General features: G+C 47.2%; 1 protein-coding gene across 3 annotated transcripts in view; it reads right to left on the bottom strand.

Moving 5' to 3' along the window:
* Window positions 1-7958: 7958 nt before the first annotated feature.
* The window catches only part of FAM124A (family with sequence similarity 124 member A), a 99634-nt gene continuing 84494 nt past the window's right edge, over window positions 7959-23098 (bottom strand). For all 3 annotated transcript variants that reach the window (XM_026493211.4, XM_057308908.1, XM_057308900.1), the window contains one exon: window positions 7959-11364. In XM_026493211.4, coding sequence (XP_026348996.3) covers window positions 10582-11364 — 783 coding nt within the window. In that variant the 3' untranslated portion in view covers window positions 7959-10581. The remainder of the gene's footprint in view (window positions 11365-23098) is intronic.

The raw sequence follows: 23098 nt of genomic DNA, 5'->3' as shown, positions 1-23098 counted from the left end.
GCTGCATACAATTTCTCCCTCTCCACCCTGCAGGACACTTGGGTGGAATAGTCACGATCAGGGTCAGGGGCCTTGGCTTGGGAATGCGAGCATGGGGATTTATGATGGAAGGAGCTCCAGCCGGGCCCGCTGCAGGCCTGTGCCCAACGTGAATACCGCTCTCACCTGCTCACTCCTTTGAATCTTACTTACCGAGGTACTGCGTTGGACCAAGGACTCGTACATAATTTGCCTGGGCAATCCGCTTTGTGCCTAACAGCTGCAAGACTGAGCACCCTGTGATTTGTCCTGAGTTAGGGACAACTGAGCAATTGCCCAACTTAGGACCTGGCAGCGTGCTCTGGCAGTGAGATCCAGACAGGTTCCTGAAGGAGGCGCCGTGTGCACTGGGCTTTGGTGGATGGTAGGATTTAGATGGGCAGAGTCGGAGGAATAACCTGAGCTTTGGCCTGTGGGTGGGAAAGCACGGGCTATATTTAGTGGAGAGTCAAGAGCCTGTTTGGCGCATAGAATAGTAAGTGCTGATATGGAAAAGGTGATGGGAGCCAAGTGGTGAAAGTCTTGAGGGAGAGGGTACTTCTGCTTGGTGGGCAAGAGGGAGCCATGGCAGGGTTTTGAGCAGGAGAGTGTGCAAAGCACTTCAAAAAAAAAAAAAAAATTGGCAAGAGTGGGCTGATGTTGGAGCCACAGGAGCCAATTGGGAGTCTATGGCCGTTGCCTAGGACAGTGATAACACAGTTTATAAAGACACTGGATAGTGGGCATGGCTCTCAGGCAACAAAATTGGGGATGTAGAAATACTACTTTTTCTTTAAATCAAACTAATTCTGACTTACAGCCATCATCCTGTATGTCCTAGGGAAGTTCCCCTATAGTTATAATTGAGGGCTGCCCTCCCCCGAATGGGGACCTATTAGAGTCTAGGAGGATTATATGGTAGGTGAAATGGGGAAGGGCTCTGGTCTCTTGTGGTCCTACTGCTGTCTTGCCGTCTGGTAGGTGAAATGGGAAAGGTCCTCTGGTCTCTTGCCGTCCCTGCTGACCCCATGGGGGGCTGGTCCATGAAGCCGATTTCTGTATCGTACAGACAGATTTCCTGAGAGGTGAAGTATCTGAACGCCCTCACTTTACAGATGAGGAAACAGAGTCACAGAAGATCATAGCACTTGTCCAAGGTTTCACGGCTAGTAAGGAAGGAGCCAGGATTAGAAGACCCTTGTTCTAATCATTAGTCTACCACCTGTGTAGCTAGGGTTGGAGGGAAAGGAACGGAACAGAAGTCCATCAAACCTGGAGAGGATGAGTAAGCAGGAATGGGGACAGATTTGACGTGAACATTGAGAACACTCAAAGGTGGCTGGGTTTTTCTAGTTTTATTATCCTTATTTTTAATTATATAACTAATAAATGCTTATCATAGAAAATATGTCAAGTGCAAAAAGGAAAATGAAACAGAAAAAAAATACCACCCATGATTATTCTACCTGGAAGCAGAAGCTGTTATATTTTGACCTGCTCCTTTGCAGTCTGTTTTTCTCTGCACTGTTTTATGTGGTCAAGGGCAATCTATACACATATTCTGGGTGTTTGCTAGTGGCTTACTATCCTAAATTACACTGCGACAAGCAGACACATGAGGCTTTCCCTGTGTTTTGGGTAATTTCCTCATCTATCCAGCGATAGAGTCCTGGAAGTTGAATTACAAGGAATAAGTATCTGATAATTCTATTGCCGCACTTCTCTCTAAAAAGGTTGGGCCAATGACTGCTAAGAGCCATGTATAACATAAATTGAATATTATTTTAAGGACTTTTGCTAACTTGAAAGGTGGAAATGACCTCTCACCGTGCCAGACTTTGCCTCTTGATGTCATTTGTTCCTTAGAATGACCCTATGAAGAAGGCCTCTTTTCTTAAAATATTATTAACCTTGCTAACTATTTCCGTATCCTCTTAAATTTTGCCCCTGAGGCAATGGCCCTGCACCCAGCTCTGATTTGCTCTACTTTGCCAATGAAGAAACCCAGGGTGAGAAATGAAGTATTTTTTTAATAATAATTATTTATTATGTTATGTTAGTCTCCATACAGTGCATCCTTAGTTTTTGATGTAAAGTTCGATGATTCATTAGTTGCGTATAACACCCAGTGCACCATGCAATACGTGCCCTCCTTACTACCCATCACCAGTCTATCCCATTCCCCCACCCTCCTCCCCTTTGAAGCCCTCAGTTTGTTTCTCAGAGTCCATAGTCTCTCCTGGTTCATTCCCGCTTCTGTTTACCCCCCTTCATTCTTCCCTTCCTTCTCCTACCGATCTCCCTGCTATTTCTTATGTTCCATAAATGAGTGAAACCATATGATAATTGGCTTTCTCTGCTTGACTTATTTCACTTAGCATTATCTCCTCCAGTCCCGTCCATGTTGAAGCAAATGTTGGGTAATCGTTCTTTCTGATGGCTGAGTAATATTCCATTGTATATATGGACCACATCTTCTTAATCCAGTCATCTGTTGAAGGGCATCTCTGCTCCTTCCACGATTTAGCTATTGTGGACAATGCTGCTATGAACATTGGGGTGCATATGGCCCTTCTCTTCACTACGTCTGTATCTTTGGGGTAAATACCCAGTAGTGCAATTGCTGGATCATAGGGTAGCTCAATTTTTAACTTTTTAAGGGACCTCCACACGGTTTTCCAGAGTGGCTGTACCAACTTGCATTCCCACCAACAGTGTAAGAGGCATCCCCTTTCTCTACATCCTCTCCAATTTTGTTGTTTCTTGTATTATCAATTTTTGCCATTCTAATTGGCATAAGGTGGTATCTCAGTGTGGTTTTGATTTGAATTTCCCTGATGGCTAATGATTTTGAACATTTTTTCATGTGTCTGTTAGCCATTTGTGTGTCTTCATTGGAAAAGTGTCTGTTCATATCTTCTGCCCATTTTTTGATTTATTTGTTTCTCGTGTATTGAGTTTGAGAAGTTCTTTGTAGATCTTGGATACCAGCCTTTTATCTGTCGGGTCATTTGCAAATATCTTCTCCCATTCCGTGAGCTGCCTCTTAGTTTTTTTGACTGTTTCCTTGGCTGTGCAGAAACTTTTTATTCCACTCTCTCAGACCATACACAAAGATAAACTCCAAATGGTTGAAAGGCCTCGATGTGAGACAGGAATCCGTCAAAATCGTAGAGGAGAACATAGGCTGCAACCTCTACAACATCGGCCACAGCAACTTCTTTCATGACACATCTCCAAAGGCAAGAGAAACAAAAGAAAAAATGCACTTGTGGGACTTCATCAAGATAAAAACTTCTGCACAGCCAAGAAATGAAGTATTGTGATGAGGGTCACACAGCCAGTAAGTCTCAGGGATGACATTCAAATCTGGGATTTTGAATGTGAGTGATGAGAGGGAAGCAGCCCGGGGCGGAAGGAGCTGGTCTTGCCCAGTGGGTCAGGGTGGTGCTCGTTTGCTGTGGGTCACGTTGATTTGGGAACCTGACGCCTGCACGGCGGGTATGTAGCAGGCAGCTGAAGGTTCAGGTCTGGCCCGTAGGAAAGCGTGTGTCTGAATGAGCGAGAGAGGCAAGGTTTGGCAAGCAGCACTGTGACCAGGCAGGGTTCCTGGGGGTGATCACAGGGGGTTGGGTCACAATCCGGAGCTTGCTGCCAGGCGCCCCAAGTGCCTGCCTCCGTAGCTACAGCCAGTTCACTGCATCCGGCGAAGGCACAAAGGCAAAGCTGGGCAGGGAATCACTCCTGCGCAGTCCGGGGCAGGGCCGCGCTCTCAGACACTGCCCAAAGGAGCAAAGGGGTCCCTGCAGGTCTGCACAGCCAGCTCAGGTGGTAATCCTAGGGCCCAGATTGTTGCTGAGCTTTATGGCCAAGGAGAATTCCAGAGCCACTGGCATGGGGTGATTCACTTGTATTGGGCACAGGAGGCTCATTTTGCAGGAAGCAGAACATAACTCGTGGAGTGGAATAGGATGAGGGCTCTCCCTGCTGCACAGATCGGCTTCCTCTGTTGTGCCGGGTTGCACTGCCAGTCCTCAGACAACTTCCAATGGTGGAGGACCTGGCCATCGATCCATTCTATCCGTTACTGTCGTCTTGTGTCTTCCCTCCTTGGAGTTGGACACATCTTACGTGGTGAGGAGGGGGGCTGAGGGGTGGCGGTCAGTTCTGGTCCTGGCTGGATGGGGGGTGGGCTAGCTGCTGAGAGCAGGCCAGACCTGGGCAGGTTAGGGCATGTGGGGAGTCCGAGCAGGTGGGGACTGTTGGAGCCTGTAAGTTGCGTGGAGGTTGGCCAAGCAGCGAGGATGGTGGAATGGAGGGGGTGAGCCACCGCAGAGCAGTCCGGCAGCAAGGGGATGGGAGGGAGCTACCGCGGGGTGGCTAGGACTGCACGTGACGGGGCAGGGGAGCGTGTAGACGCCACACAGGCCTGGGGTGCAGCGGTCGGCTGTGGGCCAGCCCGGGTGGGTGGGTCTGGAACCGACGGAGAGAGGAGGCAGGAAGGGAGAATGGGTGTCACAGGCTTAAGGGGTGGGGGGCTAGGGAAGGGAGTCGGTTGGTAAGAGCACAAGGTCTGGCCTTGCCGGCAGCGGCTTGAGATGGAGGAAAAAGAGCCAGGAGGCGGAGTGTGCGATGATGGAAAGACGCTTTCCCGTCGGGTGGAGTTCTGTCCAGAGACACAAGTAGAACTTGTGAGAAGCACCTGGAAGCCAGCCCTTGTCTGTGCTCCCGTGCGCCGAGGAGCGGGCAGCCTGGAGCCTGGCGGGTGGAGCAGGTGCCAGTCTGCAGCCCGAGGGAAGGAAGAGAACCTCAGCCTTCGTTCGATACCGGCTGTGTTGTAGGCAACACAGGGCCTTTCGTGCAAACGACACAATTTAAGTCTCGTTATCCTCCAAGGTAGGCATTCTTGTCCGTGTTTTACACGTGGTCAAATGGGAGCTCAGGAAAGTGAAATAACTTGCCATCGGTTCACAGAGCAAGTGGACCCAGTCAGTCCTAGGTCCCCAGCACCCAGCCTGACACCTAGTGGAACTCGGTAAATGCTTGTTGAATGAATAAGTGAATCCATGCAGAGCAATGAAGAAAGAGGTGTGGGGACCTGGATCCCTATCGATTCTCAGGAAGCTCAGGGAGGGGTGCTGAGGGGGTTTATAACTTACCCGGAAGGGCTTCTCAGCGCCAGAAGCCTCTGCTCACAGGGAGAGGGTAGAGAACGGAGAGGACTTGGAACGACGGGTCGAGGGCGTGGTTGCGGTGGGCCCTCCAGTAGATGTGGAGACTGCACGCAGGCTGTCACCGTGGGTGGGACCCTCTGGTTTCTCAGGAGGATCTCAGCCTCATCCCCTCCCCTCTGCTTGCCAAACTATAGATTGAGTCTCAAGAGCCTGGAGGAAGCCAGGCTTTTAGACTTTCTGGCGAGGGCCAAATTTCCCTCCCCCCGCAGTGTGGCCGGAGAGGTCTGGGGAGGCTCACCTGAGGCCTGTGGCCATGTCTACTCCTCTAGGTCTTGTAAATTCTGCCCTTCAGTCAAGAAAGCTACCAGCTTGGACCAAACTTAGTAACCTTGAGACAAAATCCCTCATGGAGCCCTCAGTTTGTTTCCCAGAGTCCACAGTCTCTCATGGTTCATTCCCCCTTCTGTTTACCCCCCCTTCATTCTTCCCTTATTGAGATAGGCTGGTGATGGGTATTAAGGAGGGCACGTATTGCATGGAGCACTGGGTGTTATATGCAAATAATGAATCATGGAACACAACATCAAAAACTAAGGATGTACTGTATGGTGACTAACATAACATAATAAATAATTATTAAAAAAATAAATGAAGTCATTGAAATAAAAAAAGAAAAAAAAAATCCTTCATGGAAATCGCCTTCTGAGAAAGTGATTTTCGAAATCTGTGCTAAGAAAAACTTGGTTCCCATGGAGGAATAAACTTGAGACAGTGTAAATTAATGAAGATAAGACCATGTCACTAGATTTGCAAATCCCGCATGAGAACGAAGCTAGTCATGTTTCCCTTTTTGCTTTGGCTTCTGGGAGAGCCATCCAGAGCAGTGAAACGTTTTCCTGTATGGTTGGCCTATTTACGGACTCTTTTTTTCCTTAGCCCCGATTTTCTACTTCTATCTGCATTGTCTTAAGTCCTTGTGATTTCAGTTGCCTCAATACCTTGTAGAAATAGAATAATTAAAGGCAGAGTAATAAATGGAAGAGAAGTGCTTCCTTCTTCATCTGGGTGGAGCCGTCTTCCGTGAAAAGGGTGCTGCTGACCCTCGTGGATAGGATGGCCACCAGGTGGCGCCAAAGCTTTCCCGCAGCCAGCCAGAGAGGTGACTTGGCCTGAAAGTATTTCTGTTCATCAGGCCCTTTTTTGGACTGTGCCGCAAACATGTGGAGTTGCTTCTGTCCAAAGGGCTCTGGGTTTTGTTCTAGAGATTGGGCAGGGCTGATCTAAGGGAGACTGGCTGGCTGCTTTCAGACGTTCAGCTTATAAGACAAATGTGTCCAATGGGGTGGTTACAGCGATTCTCAAGCAGACCAGGCCAGTTGGGGGCAGTGCCGCATCCGTGGAAACATTTTTTTCTGTACCATCTTAGGCAACTGGAGGTGGGACCCCCGTCACAAGTGGAGAGTTTAGGGAGCATGTCAGAGGGGCACAGAAAGGGGGCCTTTTCAGCTTCACCAAATATTCTGGTGATTTTTGTCTTAAATGGATATATTGATCTTAATTTTGGGCATACAATTGGATAATGGTTATCACATTTCTAAAATAGAAGTTGTTAAAAAGACCCAAGTGTGCCGACATTACCATTAATGTTTGCTTCCGTTATTCAAATTATGGAATTTAAAAACATTTTGTGTTTAGACTTCTGTTCCCAAAGCTTAGAGAAAAAACCTTCAGTAAGAGTTGGCAGAGCATGACTATATAAAAATCTTTAAATTCAGGTTCTTTATCCCTCATGAATCCATTTTTATAATATGTCAATTTCTCATGTTATTTTCTCAAACCTCTGCTGTATATGATCAATTGTATTTCCAGAGAATTAAAGAGAAACAGAATCCTATAAATCCTAAGAGACATTGATGTTCAGACCAGGAACATGGAGTGATGTGGTGGGCAGGGAGGGAAAGAAGGCTATTCCCACTGTTCTCCTGAAATGCAGACATGAGATCATTGACCATAACTGCTCATTGATAACATTCTAGGGGTTTGGGAGGGAGAAGCTCCCCACAGTTATATTTGCCCTTAAAAATCTCTTCCAGGAATTCTGAGTCTATTTAGGTGTTTACCTGATGCACTGGAAAATTCATTCATCTACAGAAAGCCCGGGAGAAGGATAGATTTCTCCTGATCCACATGGGGCTGAACATATCAGCCATGTGTTCAAAGGTCTTCCCAAGAAAAGTAAACATTTGGTCTCATGGGGAACATATGAGACAGTGAGTCTAACTGACTTCCATGTGACTATTTCCCTGTCCTCGGGCCACAGGGCTCAAGGAACACCCAGTACTATAACCCATTTTGTACAACCACCTGTCAGCTCTCCCAGCACAGAAGTATCTTGGGTAGCTCACCACTCCACCCCCATGGCTGACCCAAGATGATTTCTGTAGGGCTTGGCAGGTCAGTTAGGAACTGTCTAAGAAACATTTGATCTTTATAGTGTGTCCTAGGTGGTGGTTAGGTGCCATGGTGGGACTGTGAACAGTAATTTGGGGAGTCTTTTTGGAAAAGAGACAAGTAAGGGGTGGGTGGTGAACTAGAGTAGGACACTTAGCACCCTTCCCCCTACCTTGGGCAGTGCTGGGGGGAAGTAGAACGTCAGGAAGACAAGAGAGTGGGTTCCATTAAATGACAAAAAACCAGGGCTAAAATCTAGATTTCCTGTACCTCAGGGCCTAATCCAGGAGAGAAATAATTTGAGACAGCCTCATGTTTTTGTAATTGAACAGATTTATTGAGCACTTCCAGTATGCCAGCCTCTATCACCGCCACAGTAATCCAAGAGTCAGGATCCCCCAGTGGGTGTCAGGAGCCTTGCTGGATGAGGAAAACGCTAGTGCATGGCCAGCAGTGGAAGTAGGCCTTTGTTAATGTGTCTCCGTGACATTCTTCTGCACGGAGGGTACTGCCACTTCCGACCACAGCTTTGGGAGGAAGGAGGGGGGATTGAATGTGGTCTGTGGTGGACTTCCCTTCATTCTCCCCTCATGTTACAGGGGCATCTCACATTTCCAGCTTTTGAATGGTGTTGCTGACATCCTTTGGGGGTCCCTCAGTTGGGTAGACTGGACTGTGCGGAGGGTGGGTTCCTAAGAAGGAGTGGGACCGGAGAGTGTCAGGGTTAGGGCTCCAAAGCAGTCCTAGGGGTGCATGCAAGCATATGAACCTAAACTAAGGGTACTGATGGGGCGAAGCCAGGAGGAGCCATCACTTGACAGTTGGTCCGCTTGTTTATGCCTCTTTGACCTTTGCTACTCACGAGCTTGCGTCAACACCTCTGAGTTATTTTTCTCCTTCCTCACGTTAACCTGTCGTTGTCCATCCTCTGCTGCCATGAGTCACGTTTCCCGAGAGGAGGTGGACAGCTAGTGGCTTGCTGGGGACCATCTCTGCAGAGAGCAGTCCCCCACGGCTCTGAGCCCCGGGCTTCTGCGGTCACCGGTAGGACAAGAGGACCCTGTGGCAGCTGAGGGCTGCAGACTTAGATTCTTTATTGTTGACTGTGCCCAGGGTCCTAACTCAACCTCCGTCTAGCACAAGGGTTAGGCCTGTTCTTGTAAATAAAGTTTTATTGGAACTCGGCTGCTCCCATGCACTTACACACCTCCCTTGGCTGTTTTCGCGCTGTGACGACAGAGCGGAGCAGTCGCCACAGAAACCAAATGGCTGGCAAAACTACCATATTTATTATCTAGCCCTTTCTAGGAAAAGTTTGCTCCCTCCTGGCCCTAGAATTTTAAGAGAGCGTGTTTTTATTTACCTAACATGGCGAATATTATAATTTGGACGTTTGGGGCAGGACCTAAGGGATGGCATTACAGGGATGGCAAAGGCTTCACGGCTGCCTGGAGGACAGTGTTGAGAAGGATCCTGAGCTGTGTCCGGACTGGTGTGGACGCTTCCAGAGAGGTGGAAGCTGGGCCAGAAGTGGTGGAGGCAAGGAGCACCAGACTAGGCAATGAGCAAGGCCAGGGAGTCCGCGCTGCTCTTTGCCAAGGTAACTAGCAGCCAGGCGCGTCTCGGCATCGCCCCCCGGGCCGGCACTTGGCACTGCTGAGGTTGGAACTGTAAACACACCCTTTCCCAGTGGGAGAGAGGTGCTATTTAAATATCATTCACGCTTCGACAGAAGCAGACAACAGGCAGAAAAGGTTAAGGTTGGGCTAGAGCTCCAGCTTTAATTAAGGCTTCTGTGCACTCGGGAAAGGCTGCCGATGAAACAGTGTTTGTCCCGGACGGCGTTTTGTAAAAAGCTTCCCAGTTGGAGAAGATGGGGGCATTTATTAATCTGTGCCATCCAAGTGCCACTTAAAACGGTTACAAATTATTTGAAAGTGAGATCAGGGTGTGTGACAATGCATGTTTCCTGGAGAAAGTGGTATAAAGTGTGACTCCTGTCATTTATATGGGTACATATATACATAGCCCTTAGATGGTGGTTTTTAAAATGGAAGAATCTTAAGACTGCCTACCCTCCCCCCCCATGACCAATATCCTCTTATCCTGTAACTCCAATGGGAGGTTCTTCCGCGATCCAAATAAATCCCGGGAGCGGAGTGGTCTTCTGTAGTCTCCGCTTGTTACAGTGAAGGTGTTGCTGAAACGTGGATGCACATCTGGTTTTTGGAACTCAAATCATATTTTGATTCCACCCAGAGTCTGTTAGGATAAATCCTTATAAAGTACATTAGCTACCTTGGCATAAATCGGGATTTTCAGGTGGGCGTGGCATGCCAGCGAGGCATTACTGTAGCCTGATATATGTTTACCGTTCATCGAGCTGACTTCTTTCACTGTAAGCACTCCCTGGAAATTCTTGGGGCCACCGTTGCCTGGTAATGCAAATATGTATGCAGAATCCAGTAAGCCGTACGTGACGCTATTGTGCACCGATCTCTCATACAGGTCACTTAGTATCTTTCCCACACTCAACATTTTGGCTTTAATTGTTTTTCCTTCACAGCATGAAAAATTGCCAAATCAGCTCTGGCTGACTAGGTTTTCTTTTCATTTCAAATAATTATATGAGGCATTTAAATTGTATCAAGTGCACTAAAACCGTATCTCAAAAGGAATTGGGTATTCAAAAAAATTTTTTACAACTTAAGCTTGAGAATTTATTTGTATAAAGATGCGAGGATTTTTCCAGCAAGTCTCTAAACTATGCCACCTCTCAGGTAAGAATGGGTGGTGTGGCAGATGTGCGAACGAACCGGTGAGACGGACAGATTCCCGGCAGACCCGGGAGCCGGCTGAGAGCCCGGGTGGTGGTCAGAGCCCAGAGGGGCCGTAGGGACCTGAGCCTGTGCGTCTGAAACACAGGAGGAGAGGGTGTTCAGATGTAGAATTCCTCCATGTCATTGTCCACAGGTCCGGCTGGCACTGGGGGTGGCGGGGTGTCCCTGACCGCGGTCTCCTCTGTGCTGGGAGCCTCACGGGGAGGCTCTGGGGAGGACTCTCCCAGGGAGGAGGTGCCAGGAGCGGGGGGAGCGGCAGCAGCTGTGGCTGAGGAGCTGGAAGACCCTTTGGTGAAGAAAGGGAGGGAAGCCCAGGCGGACCCCGTGCTCACCCCGCTCCCAGTGGGCAGCGGCCCTTCTCTGAAACCCTTGGGCTTCGACCAGTGGCTGCGGCAGCTTTCAGGGGGGAGGGTTGTTTCCACGGTGCTGCAGAACCTGCTGGGCGCCGAATAGGCAGAGACAACAGAGAGGTCCGAGGAGGACAGCCGGAGGCCCGTGTCCACGTCGGTCTCCTGGGCCCCCTCCAAGTCATCGATGGAGAGGAGGTGGCCGTGCCTCCACTCCGACGCCCTGTGCCCTGGGGTGTCTGTGTTTGAAAACCACTGTGGGAGAGCGGAGGAGTCCGGAGAGGGGTCTCCTGTAGGCAAACAAAACAAAGACTTGCTTCTCTGGAAGGACCAGGGGAGGCTGGGAGGGCTGCTGGCTCGTCTGGACGATTCCTGCTGGGGCCCCGGGTGTGACCCATCCAGGAGGGGCTGCTGCCTGCTGCCTAGCGCCCAGCTCGTTGTGGTGGTGCTCGGGGAAGGCATGGAAGGAGGTCTCTGCTCTGACGGGCGGTGGCTTCTGCCGGCCTTAGGGAGCCTCCTGTGCACCCTTTGCGCCTGTGGGGAGGAGGGCACATCTCGTTAGCGTGGGACTGGGGGCATCGGGGGAGGAGGACGTTACATACACCACGAAACACACTGATAACTCGAAACTTCCAGCAGTGTCGTGGCAAGAAAACATTGCCAGACATTTCATTCTCCAAACTCTAAAGCAAAGAGGTAGCAGAGCTTGGGGGGGGGGGGAGTGTGGATCGGACTTCTCAGCCTGAGGAGACCTCTCTGAACCTAGGAGATGCAGCCCCTGGTCACCATAGAAACTTCCACTATTTCGAGGATGTAGGGAGGGGTACTTGCCCCATGGATTCCCACAAGAATGAGGGCCTGGCTGAGCATGACAAGGGAGATAAGGATTACCAGTAAATGCAAAAAAGACACTTGAAGGGTGTGTTTCTGTCCAACCAGAGCACCACTGTTCGATGTAACTGATGGGAAGATGGGGGTGATCAGCGTGGCATATCACAGTCTCCGATCAGATCAACACGGACTCGATCCCAGTTTGTGTGTGATTGCCAGGACATATCCTAGGGCTGCGGTGGCCCATGGCTCAGGGCGGTAAATCTTTGATGAGTGAGGGCCTATCAGGAAATTAGCATCTAATTTACTTGCTATCTGGAGCCACTGACTCCTCCATACACTCTACCCTTCAGGGACTGGACAGGAAGGGGGGCTGCTGACTACTCCTGGACCCCACAGATGCCCCTTAGGGCTTGGGCAAGCAGTGTCTCCCTCTAAGACCTCACCCTGTTCGACTATGCCCCCCACCCTCCCTGTGGCGCACTGGGAAACTGCTTCCGTTGTATGGAACTGGGGACCCCTATACGACACACGGTCCCCCCTGGGGCTGCTGCTCTTAGCGTCTCCCTCTGGGCTAGCTCAGTGCCCAAGCCTACGGCCAAACTTACTATGCAAAGTTTCCATTAAATGATGGATTTGGGGACAGTGGGTCTGGCTCTATTTAGCATAGGATCATCTAATTTATGAATCCTTGAAATAAGGGTTCTGATTCCTGGTTTACTATCAGGGATCTTTCCTGGCACCCAGCAGGCCCTTCCCTATACAACAGACACTCTTGCTTCCTTATTAAACAGGAACCAGGTTTTCCCACAGGCCCTTGGGAGATCTAGGTGAATGGAAGATACATTTATCGTGTATCTATTACAGGTGAAGGAGCGGAAACTACAACGAGACTCAGTCTTTGACCACATGAAACTTACATTTCATTGACAGGATAGGAGACAGAAAGAAATCGCTCGGACGAGAGCCTGACAAGAGGCACAACAGCAGGGCTGTGAAGGAGAGACCACACATGCCTGTCTGGTGGGAGCAGAGGGATCTCCAGTGGAGGTGGCCCTACAGGCGAGCCTTTGAGATGGGCAGCTGTCCTCCCGCTGGACGGCAGGGGTGGAGAGGAGGCTGTGCTGGAGAGAGGCCAACCCAAACAGAGGCTGACCGTTGGCAGGTAAGCAAAGAACGTGCGGGGCGTGTGTAGCGCGCAGTTGGCTTGATTAGAGTCAAGGTGCATGAGGAAGAGCAGTGATGAAGTTCACGTTGGGAATGGAGTCTAGTGCCATTGTGGCCAAGGAGACCTTGACTAAGTGAGAAATCTCCATACTCATCCTTATGTTGGAGTCTTCATTCTGTTTTTTTCTGTATGACCATTCCTTTCATTGATTTCTAGGTCTTTGCCTAATTGCAGATCTCTCCTAATCTTATGAACAGTCTGATTGACTCATTCTTTCAACCAGCACTAACTGAGGGTCTTTTAGGCAGAGCTTCTCCACGGGAGTGTTTAAGTTTTGAATAGGTTATTAAGGGGGCGCCAAGATATTGATCTCTTTTGCCTGCGGCCTCTTGCACCACATAAATATTCTAATTATCATTTTCTATGCGCTCTTTGATGTGAAAAAGGTCTGGAGGGCAGGCACAGATAATTTTGAATAAGACATAATCTTAGCTCCTAACAACGAACAACACAGTGTCAGGTGTAATAAACTGAGCCGTGATGAGAAAGTGAGTGGCAATGTGTGGGCCATGTCAGGGCACAAAGGAGGGACAGGTTGGTTTGCAGAGAGGTGAGGCAGCATGGGGACAGGGTAGAAAAAGCTTGCCTTGGCAGTCCTACTTGGACAAGATCTCGGAGGTGCAAGAGGGGTTTGCCAACTGGAGAGCAACAGGTGTGGCATGGAAGCACCCTCAGGCACAGAGCAGCCCGATCAGAGGCTGGAGGCATGAACCAAAGCAGGAGGTGAGCCCTGAGGAGGTGAGAGGGAGCCTCGTCAGGGGAGGCCCCAAATCACGTGTCCACATAAGGCCCCTGTGCTTCAAAACCTGAAGCCTTGAAGCAAGATGGTGACAAGGCGAAGTCTGCGGCAGTGGGGTTAAGGAGAAAGGACTGGACAGAGGAAGACGGTGGTAGAAAGCATTTTAGAAAATGCTGCTGTAGTCTTTCACTTCGTAAGACTCGTGACAAGCTATGTTCTCAGTTGCTTGCGTGAGTTTCTTCTCCAACATCAGTTTGGATATTCAGGACTTTGTACGGATTATCTGTGCAACCTTCCGGATCCTCTCCTTACTTCTCAGCCTCTGCATTCGGTGGTGCGTGTCCCCATGACCTGCTGATTCTAGTCTTGCCCTTTCAGGACTCTGTATAGCTCTTCAAATTCCCGCGTCGTTCTGCCAAGGGTGGCTTAAGGAGCTGAAGGTGAAAGCAGCAATTAAGGGGATTTCTGATGGTCCGAGTTATAGACACTTGCAGAGCATGATGCAAAATGCTTTTGGTACAGGCTGTAAGTGGGTACGGTATGGTTTCTTCTAAAGATAACACCGCACAAGGCCATTCTCACGGTGGCGCTTCGGTGTGGAGCAGCCCCTGCTCTTATGTGCACGAGGGACCTGGCTGAACGTGGTAGGGAAGCCTCCGGGCCGAGCTGGCTCCTGCTGGGGTTGATCCACTCCTCGGGCCTTGCCGCTCGGTGCTGCAGCAACGCCTCGATGCCCAGCCCAGCCCTCTGACCCCGCTGTACTGCTCCAGTATGTGGTTTATTTTCTCTGCAAGGCTCCCTGCTCCGTGAGGGCGATCCCGCTCAGCACCTGCCATGTCCAGTGCCTGACACGTACGAGGCGCGTAAGCAGGAGGAGTCCTACCTTTGGGGTGGGGTGAGGAGCAGCCTCCGAAGGCACAGCTATGCCCAAGAGGTGTCACAGCTAGCTGGCTGTTGGAGAGACAAACCGGTGGTCTCAATCATTTGAGTTAGGCCAAACAAGAAAAAATAAATCATGAAGCTCCTGAGAGAAGGAAGTCCTTGGGTATGGAGGATGCTTCGGGAGGGGAGAGGCAATGTTTATTAATCAAGAGGCCTATCTAGGATGTTCCCTGAGGGCCCACTCCCCTGGGCGCCCCAGTGTATTTTCTTACTTGATCAGTGCACATCAGCCTCTAACTTCCTTCTTGGGAGCCTTATGCAAGGAGCACGCTCTTGGTGCGCATGTTTGAATTCTGAATCTGCCCAAAAAAGGAAGCCTCTGGTGAGTATTGCTTCGTGAGAAGCAAAAGGCCAAGGCTGCCATGAAAGAAACTGCTAGGGGGACATCTAAATCTTCCCACTGTCAGGGGCAGAGCGGTGTTACATTTGACTTAAAACCAGGAACGGCTGGCAGAGGACGGACACCTGGTGGCTTTGCAGAGATTTTCACCACTGGGCTTGTTTAATGGAAACCTACCTGTGCTCTCTTATTTTGACTCCCTCGTGAAGGCAAGAGTTCAGATAAACCCTAAATTATGCTGCTTTGAAGAGAGGAGGCGCCTGGGGTTGGTCACGGCCGGGTGGGGGGGCAGGTGCACTGTGGAAGTGCCAGCCGGGCAGCTGGGGTTCCAGCTGGACCAGCGCTGGCTGGTGGTAATGCCAGGGCCCGGGGGTTGGGAGTTGCAGGAAGGTGGTCATGTTGGGCGCACGGGGGATGCGTTTGCAGCAGATCTGGTGGTGTTCTCCAGCTCTGCATAGACGCAGAAAAGTCAGCTTCAAAAAGGAGGGTCTGGGGGCGCCTGGGTGGCACAGCGGTTAAGCGTCTGCCTTCGGCTCAGGGCGTGATCCCGGCGTTATGGGATCGAGCCCCACATCAGGCTCCTCTGCTATGAGCCTGCTTCTTCCTCTCCCACTCCCCCTGCTTGTGTTCCCTCTCTCGCTGGCTGTCTCTATCCTGTCGAATAAATAAAAAAAAAATTAAAAAATTAAAAAAAAAATTAAAAAAGGAGGGTCTGGTCCTGTGAGATAATGCTAAGTGAAATAAGTCAAGCAGAGAAAGACAATTATCATATGATTTCTCTCATCTGTGGAACATAAGAACTAGGAAGATCGGTAGGAGAAGAAAGGGATAAAGAAAGGGGGGGTAATCAGAAGGGTGAATGAAGCATGAGAGACTATGGACTCTGAGAAACAAACTGAGGGCTTCAGAGGGGAGGGGGGTGGGGGAATGGGAGAGACCGGTGATGGGTAGTAAGGAGGGCACGTGTTGCATGGAGCACTGGGTGTTATACACAACTAATGAATCATCGAGCCTTACATCGGAAACCGGGGATGTACTGTATGGTGACTAACATAATATAATAAAAAAACATTAAAAAAAATTTTAACTATTAAAAAAAATAAAGACAACTTGTGTAGACAATGGATAGAGCTTCTTTCTGTGCCCTCTCCTGGCGGTGGCGCTGTTTCTGGCCTCGCTTGTCTGCCTGTCTGACTTGACCAGGAACACTACAGGCTGAGAATGAATCATTGTGGATGTTTTCTGGATCTCTTCCCGAGGTGACCTTTCCAGAGTAAAACCTCGCCCTGTGGGCCCTCCTTCCATGGAAGTGCTTCTCCACCCGGCTTGGGCTCTCGGGGCCGCCTTCTGGGACAGCGGCCACGTACCTTGGAGTCCCCTTCCTCTCTGAAGCGGTGCAGGCTTGCTGACTCACTGGAAGCCAGTGGTTCCCCGCTTTGCTATTTATGGAACAGAACAGCACTAGATAAATGAATCTGCTTAAGGCAACTAGCCAGGGAGATCTGGGTGTGTCTCTGAAATCACCAAAACAGTGAAATGCGGCGATCACCCAGAAGCTTCTCCTGCAACTTTAAGCACAGGCACCTTGCAGTCAGGGATGTAAAGAAGTCTGAGCTGCAGCATCTTTTTCAAGGATCTTGGTGTCAGGAGGCTCATTCCTGGCCCATGGGTAGAATCCCTGGTGAAGGGACTCTGCCCCTGACCCAGTAACTCCGGGTGGTGTCACACTGGAGTTCTCTCTCCTCCTCACACATCCGTTTCTGAGAAGGGCCATTTCCTCTCATGTCCTCGGCACAAACACAACCCGCGTAGCACTGTCTGCTGCGTAATGAGACAGCAATAGAACTTTTAATCCAGGGACTAATAAAAAATTAGGGGCAACTCAAGGAAATTGGGCAGTGGGTTCACATGAGAAATCAGATTTTTCTTCTAACGGAAAACACACCTTGCTGCTCCTTTCACTGTCTTCTGGGAAGTTTTCATATAGCCTATGTTGTCTTTGAAATTATTTTTAAAATATAAAAATTATTACTCTTAAAGATTTTATTAGGGCATGAGCCGGGGGGTGGGGTGGGAAGGGGCAGAGGGAGAGGGAGAAGCAGACTCCCTGCTGAGCAGGGAGCCCGATGTGGGGCTGGATCCCAGGCCCCTGAGATCATGCCCTGAGCTGAAGGCAGATGCTTAACAGACTAGGGCCACCCAGGTGTCCCTAAAAATTATTTAAAGTAATTCTTATTGAAATGTAGTTGATACGTAAAAAATAGAATCGTTATGTTGTACTAATATTATATATTGTGAAATGATCACCATAATAAACCTAGTTAATCACTACACATCCCCCATGTGTTCGACGTGGGGGCTGGAGGGTGGAGGTTCGTGGCCACCTTCCTGCAACTCCCGACCCCTGGGGCCCTGGCATTACCACCAGCCAGTGCTGGTCCAGCTGGAACCCCAGCTGCCCGGCTGGCACTTCCACGGTGTACCTGCCCCCCGCCCCCCTGCCCGGCCGTGACCAACCCCAGGCGCCTCCTCTCTTCAAAGCAGCATAATTTAGTGTTTATCTGAACTCTTACCTTCATGATGGAGTCAAAATAAGAGAGCACAGGTAGGTTTCCATTAAACAAGCCCAGTGGTGAAAATCTCTGCAAAGCCACCAGGTGTCCGTCCTCTGCCAGCTGTTTCTGGTTTTAAGCTAAAAAATTTTTTTTCTTGTAATGTGAACTCTTAATCTGCTCTCTTAGCAGCTTTCAATATACAAGCCAGTATTGTTAACCAGCCATTACGCTGTGCTTATTTCTTTTATAACTGGAAGCACACCTTTTGAACAGCTTCACTCCCATCCCCCAATGCTGGCAACCACCAATCTGTTCTCTGTATCTGTGAGTTTGTTTTAATTACACATATAAGTAAGATTATATGGTGCCTTTCTCTGACTTGTTTTGCTTAGCATACTGCCTTTGAAGTCTATCTATGTTGTTGCAAATGGTGGGATTTCCTTTTTTATGGCTGAAAAAATATATTTTTCTTTATACATTCATCCACTGATGGGCACGCAGGTGGCTTCCAGATCTTGGCTCTTGTAAATAGTGCAGCAGTGTCCATGCGGGTTGCAAATATCTTTTTGGGTTAGTGTTTTCGTTTTCTTTGGATGAATACTCAGAAGTGGAATTGCTGGATCATATGGGAATTCTGTTCTTCGTTTTTGAGGAATCTCCGTAATGTTTTTCACAGTGGCTGCAGCAATTTCCATTCCCACCAACAGCCTTTACTGCACATCGCTGACAATGTGGTGTTTCTTGTCTGTTTGATACTAGCCACTCCGATGGGTGGTTTAGATTTGCATTTCCCTGATGATTAGTGATGTTGGACACCATTTTATGTACCTGCTGGCCATCTGAATGTCATCTACAGAAAAATCTCTATTCAGATTCTCTGCCCATCTTTTTAATCAGATTTTTTGTTACTGAGTTATGTGAATTCTTTATATAGTTGGATATTAACCCCTTATCAGATAAATATTAGCAAATATTTTCTCCCACTCAGTAGATAGCCTTTTCATTTTGTTGATGGTTTCCTTTGCTGTGCAGAAGCCTTCCAGTTTGATGCAGACCCACTACTTATTTTTGCTTTTGCTGCTTTTCCTTTGGTGTCAAATAAAAAAAAAAAAAGAATCATCATCAAGACTGATGTCATGCAGCTTACCTGTTTTCTTCTAGGGATTTCATTGTTTCAGTTCTTATGTCCAAGTGTTTAATCCACTTTGAGTTTGTTTTTGTTTATGGTACGAAACAGTGGTCCAGTTTCATTCTTTTGTATGTGGCCATCCAGTTTCCCCAATACCATTTACTAAAGAAACTGTCCTTTCCACATTGTATGTTCTTGGCTCCACTGTTGTAAATTAACCAATCATACACGTGTGAGTTTATTTCTGGGCTCTCTATTCTGTTCCATGGGTCTATGTGTCTGTTTTTATGCCAATATCATATTATATGGCTAGAGCTTTGTTGAAAGCTTTAGAGCTTTAGTTTAAAATCAGGAAGTGTGATGCCTCCAGCTTTGTTCTTTCTTAATTAAGATTGCTTTGGCTATTCAGAATCTTTTGTGGTTGCATACCAATTTTAGGATTATTTGTTCTAGGTCTTTAAAAAAATACCATTGAGATTTTTGATAAGGATTGCACTGAATATGTAGATTGCTTTAGATTGTATGGACACTTTTACAATATTGATCCTTCCAATCCATCAGCAGGAAATGCCTTTCCATTATTTGTATCTTCTTGGGTTTCCTTCATCAGTGTCTTACAGTTTTCAATGTACAGGCCTTTCACCTTGGTTAATTCATTCTTAGGTATTTTATTCTTTTGATAAAATTATAAATGGGACTGTTTTCTTAATTTCTCTTATGGTTATTACTGTATAGAAATGCAACAAATTTTTATATATTGATATCATATCCTGCAACATTACTGAATTCGTTTATTAGTTCTGACAGTTTTTTTGTTTTGTTTTAGTATAGGTTTAAGGGTTTTCTATATGTAGTGTCATATCATCTGCAAATAGTGACAGTTTTACTTCTTCCTTTCAAATTTCTTTTTCTTGCCTAATTGCTCTAAGATTTGCAGTCTTATGTTGAATAAAAGTGGTGAGGGTGGGAATCTTGGTCTTATTTCTGGTCTTAAAGAAAAAGTTTTCTGCTTTTTCACAATTGTGTATGATGTAAGCTGTGGGTCTGTTATATATGCCCTTTATTATGTTGAGGTGTGTTTCTTCTATACCCAACCTATCCAGAGTTTTTATTGTAAATATTGAATTTTGTCAAATGCTTTTTTTGCATCTATTTAGATGATCGTACAATTTTTATCCTTCCTTTGATAATGTGTGTAACACTGATATGTGGCTGTTGAACCATCCTTGCATCCCTGGAATAAATCCCACTTGATCATGGTGTTTCATCCTTTTGAAACTCTCTGGACTTCTTAGATCTGCATGTCTGTTTCCTTCCCCAGGTTAGGAGTGTTTTCATCCATTATTTTGTCAAATTTTCTACTCCTTTCTCTCTCTCTTCTCCTTCTGGGGACCCTCAAAATGTGAATGTTCGTCTGCTTGGTGTTGTCCCATGAGTTCCTGAGCTATCTTCACTCTTGTTCTTTTTTCTTTTTGCTGGTCTAATTGGAGGAGTTCTGATGCCTTGTCTTGGAGTTTCCTGATCCTTTCTTCTGCTTCGTCTAGTCTGTTGTTGAACACCTCCAGTGCATTTTTCAGTTCAATTGTTGTTTCTTCAGCTCTATGACTTCTTATGTGGTGCTTATATTTTCTTTTTGTTCATCCATTTTCTCCTGAGCTTAGTGAGCATCTTTATCAGGTAAATTACTTACCTCTGTTTCATTAAGGTCTTTTTCTGAGATTTTATCTTGTTCTTTCATTTGGAACATGTTCCTTTGTTACTCCATTTTCTTTCATTCTCTGTGTTGGTTGCTATGTGCTAGAGAAAACAGCCACATCTTCCAGCCTGAAGGAGTGGGACCATGAAGGAGATGAAACTATTATTCAATCTTGCTCTCGCTCTTCATTGTATCTCAGAACTTTGTGTTTGTCCAAACAGCCTATTTTATTCCTAGTGGCACCAAATACTTGAGGCTGCTCTAAGACCTGTGAGTGTCAAAGGGAGGATCTCAATCAGCACCTAGATTCAGGCTGACTGAAAGCAAGAACCTCAGGCCGCAGAGTTTAAAGTACCTCTTCCAGGGGAAAACTGGGAGACAGGTGTTGTCTGCTCCCTCTGCACTGAGCCCTGGGACGACGGCCAATTAAGAACCATTTCTTTGTTTGCTACCATCCCATTAAATCTGTGAACACAAGCCCTGCTGGACACCAGGGTCAAGCTATCAAGGAGTGTTTTCTCAGGGTGGCAGACACAAAAGGTGGGACACCAAAAAAGTATATAAGCACCTCTTTTCTTGGAGACACTGGCAACCTGGGGCTAGGAAGAGGAAAAGCGTGAAGATGGAGAGCATCAGGATGGTGTCCACCAGCCTTCCCAGTCTCTGGAGAGGATTATAGTCAGCCCCTATACAAGTATTCAAATAAAAGCATGCCCCATAGGCCACAGCTATAAAGATACATTAATAAGCTCTCTCTATTTATATATAGAGAGGGTATTTCAGTCTGATGCCTCTTTGCTGTGCCCTGTGGGATAGTTGGATAAGAACTCTTTCTGTTTGTTATAGTCCTGTGGAGCCTGCAAAAGTTAAGGCCTGCTGGCCACCAGAGCCAAGCAGCCTCCCCTGGATGGCAGCTGCAAAAATAGGGCACAAGACAAATGCACAAACTCCTTTCTGGGAGATACTGGTGACCTGGAATGAGGCAGAGGGGAGAGCACAAAAATAGCACCCACCTGCATCTGTTTTGTAAAGTATTTCAGTAGGTCCCCGGATGTGTGTTAAATTAGATGCCTGCCCCTCAGGTGAAGCTTTAAGATGGGCAAACAGGGTTTTTGTTTTGTTTTGTTGTTTTTCCACAGAAAGACTTGGTGCTTTTTAGTTGGCTCTCTCTGTGCTGGGCCCTGAGGGTGAGTAATTCTGGATAGCCCTTTAAGAACTACTACTCAGATTCTGATAGCCTTTTGGGCTCTTGGACATGAGCCCCACGGGTTTTCAAAGCTAGATGTTCTGGGGACTTCTCTCTCAGGTACAGGCCTTAACCAGTTGCAGTACTACAAGAGGAGTTCAAACCCTTTATTCCTCCTGATGGTGGGTTACTTAGCCAGGGCTGGGATTCATTGTGAGACTGTGTCTCAGCCTCTCCTACCAATTTTTTTTTTTTAAATTGAAGTAGAGTTGATACACAATGTTTCATTAATTATAGGTGTACAACATAGTGATTCAACAAGTCTAAATGTTATGCTATGCTCGCCACAAATGTAGCTCCCATCTGTCACCATCCAACACTATTACAACAACATCAACTAGATTCCCTATGCTGTACTTTCACCCACATGACTTACTCCATAACAGGAAGCCTGTTTCTCCCACTCCCTTTCCCTCTAGCAATCATCAGTTTGTTCTCTGTATTAATGTGTTTGTTTCTGGTTTGTCTTCCTTTTATTTCACTTATCATAATACCCTCTAGATCTATCCATGTTGTTGCAAATGGCAATATCTTATCCTTTCTTATGGCTAATATTCCATTGTGTACGTGTATGTGTGTGTGTGTACACACACCTTTATCCATTCATCTCTCAAGATATGAATGAATCTCAAGACATGCTTCCATATCTTGGCTAACGCTACACTAAACATTATAATATCTTTTTGAATTTGTGTTTTTGTTTTCTTTGGCTAAATACCTAGTACTGGAATTACTGGATCATATGGTATTTGTTTTTAATTTTTTGAGGCACTTCCATACTGTTTTCCACAGTGTCTGTACCAATTTACATTCCCAACAATAGTCCACAAGGGTTCCTTTTTCTCTATATTCTTGCCAGCGCTTGTTTATCTTTTTGATACTAGCCATTCTGATAGGTGTTGGTACCTCCTTGTGGTTTTGACTTACATTTCCCTGATGATGGGTGATGTTGAGCATCTTTTCGTGTGTCTATTGGCCATCTTCATGTTTTCTTTGGAGAAATGTCTATTCAGATCCTCTGCCCTTTTTTTTTTTTAAAGATTTTATTTATTTATTTGACAGAGACAGCCAGCGAGAGAGGGAACACAAGCAGGGGGAGTGGGAGAGGAAGAAGCACGCTCCCAGCGGAGGAGCCTGATGTGGGGCTCAATCCCAGAATGCCGGGATCACGCCCTGAGCTGAAGGCAGACACTTGACGACTGCGCCACCCAGGCGCCCCCCTTTGCCCATTTTTTAACTTAGATTATTTTTTTTGGTGTTGAAAGTTCTTGATGTATTTTGGATATTAACTCCTTATCAGATATACCATTTGCAAATATCTTCTCTCATTCAGTAGTTTGCCTTTTTGTTTTGTCGATAGTTTCATTTGCTGTGCAAAAGCTTTTATTTTTTGGTGTAGTCCCAATAGTTTATTTTTGCTTTTGTTGCCCTTGTCTTAGGAGACATATCTAGAAAAATGTTGCTAAGGCCCATGTTCAAGAGATTACTGCCTATGTTTTCTTCTAGAAGTTTTATGGTTTCAGGTCTCACACAGTTAGGCTCCTTTAAAAAAAATTTATTTT

This window comes from Ursus arctos, unplaced genomic scaffold, assembly GCF_023065955.2.
Source record: "Ursus arctos isolate Adak ecotype North America unplaced genomic scaffold, UrsArc2.0 scaffold_10, whole genome shotgun sequence".
NCBI classification, from domain to species: Eukaryota; Metazoa; Chordata; class Mammalia; order Carnivora; family Ursidae; genus Ursus; species Ursus arctos.
Note: the sequence above shows the minus strand (reverse complement) of the source record. Positions and strands in the feature narration are given on the sequence as shown.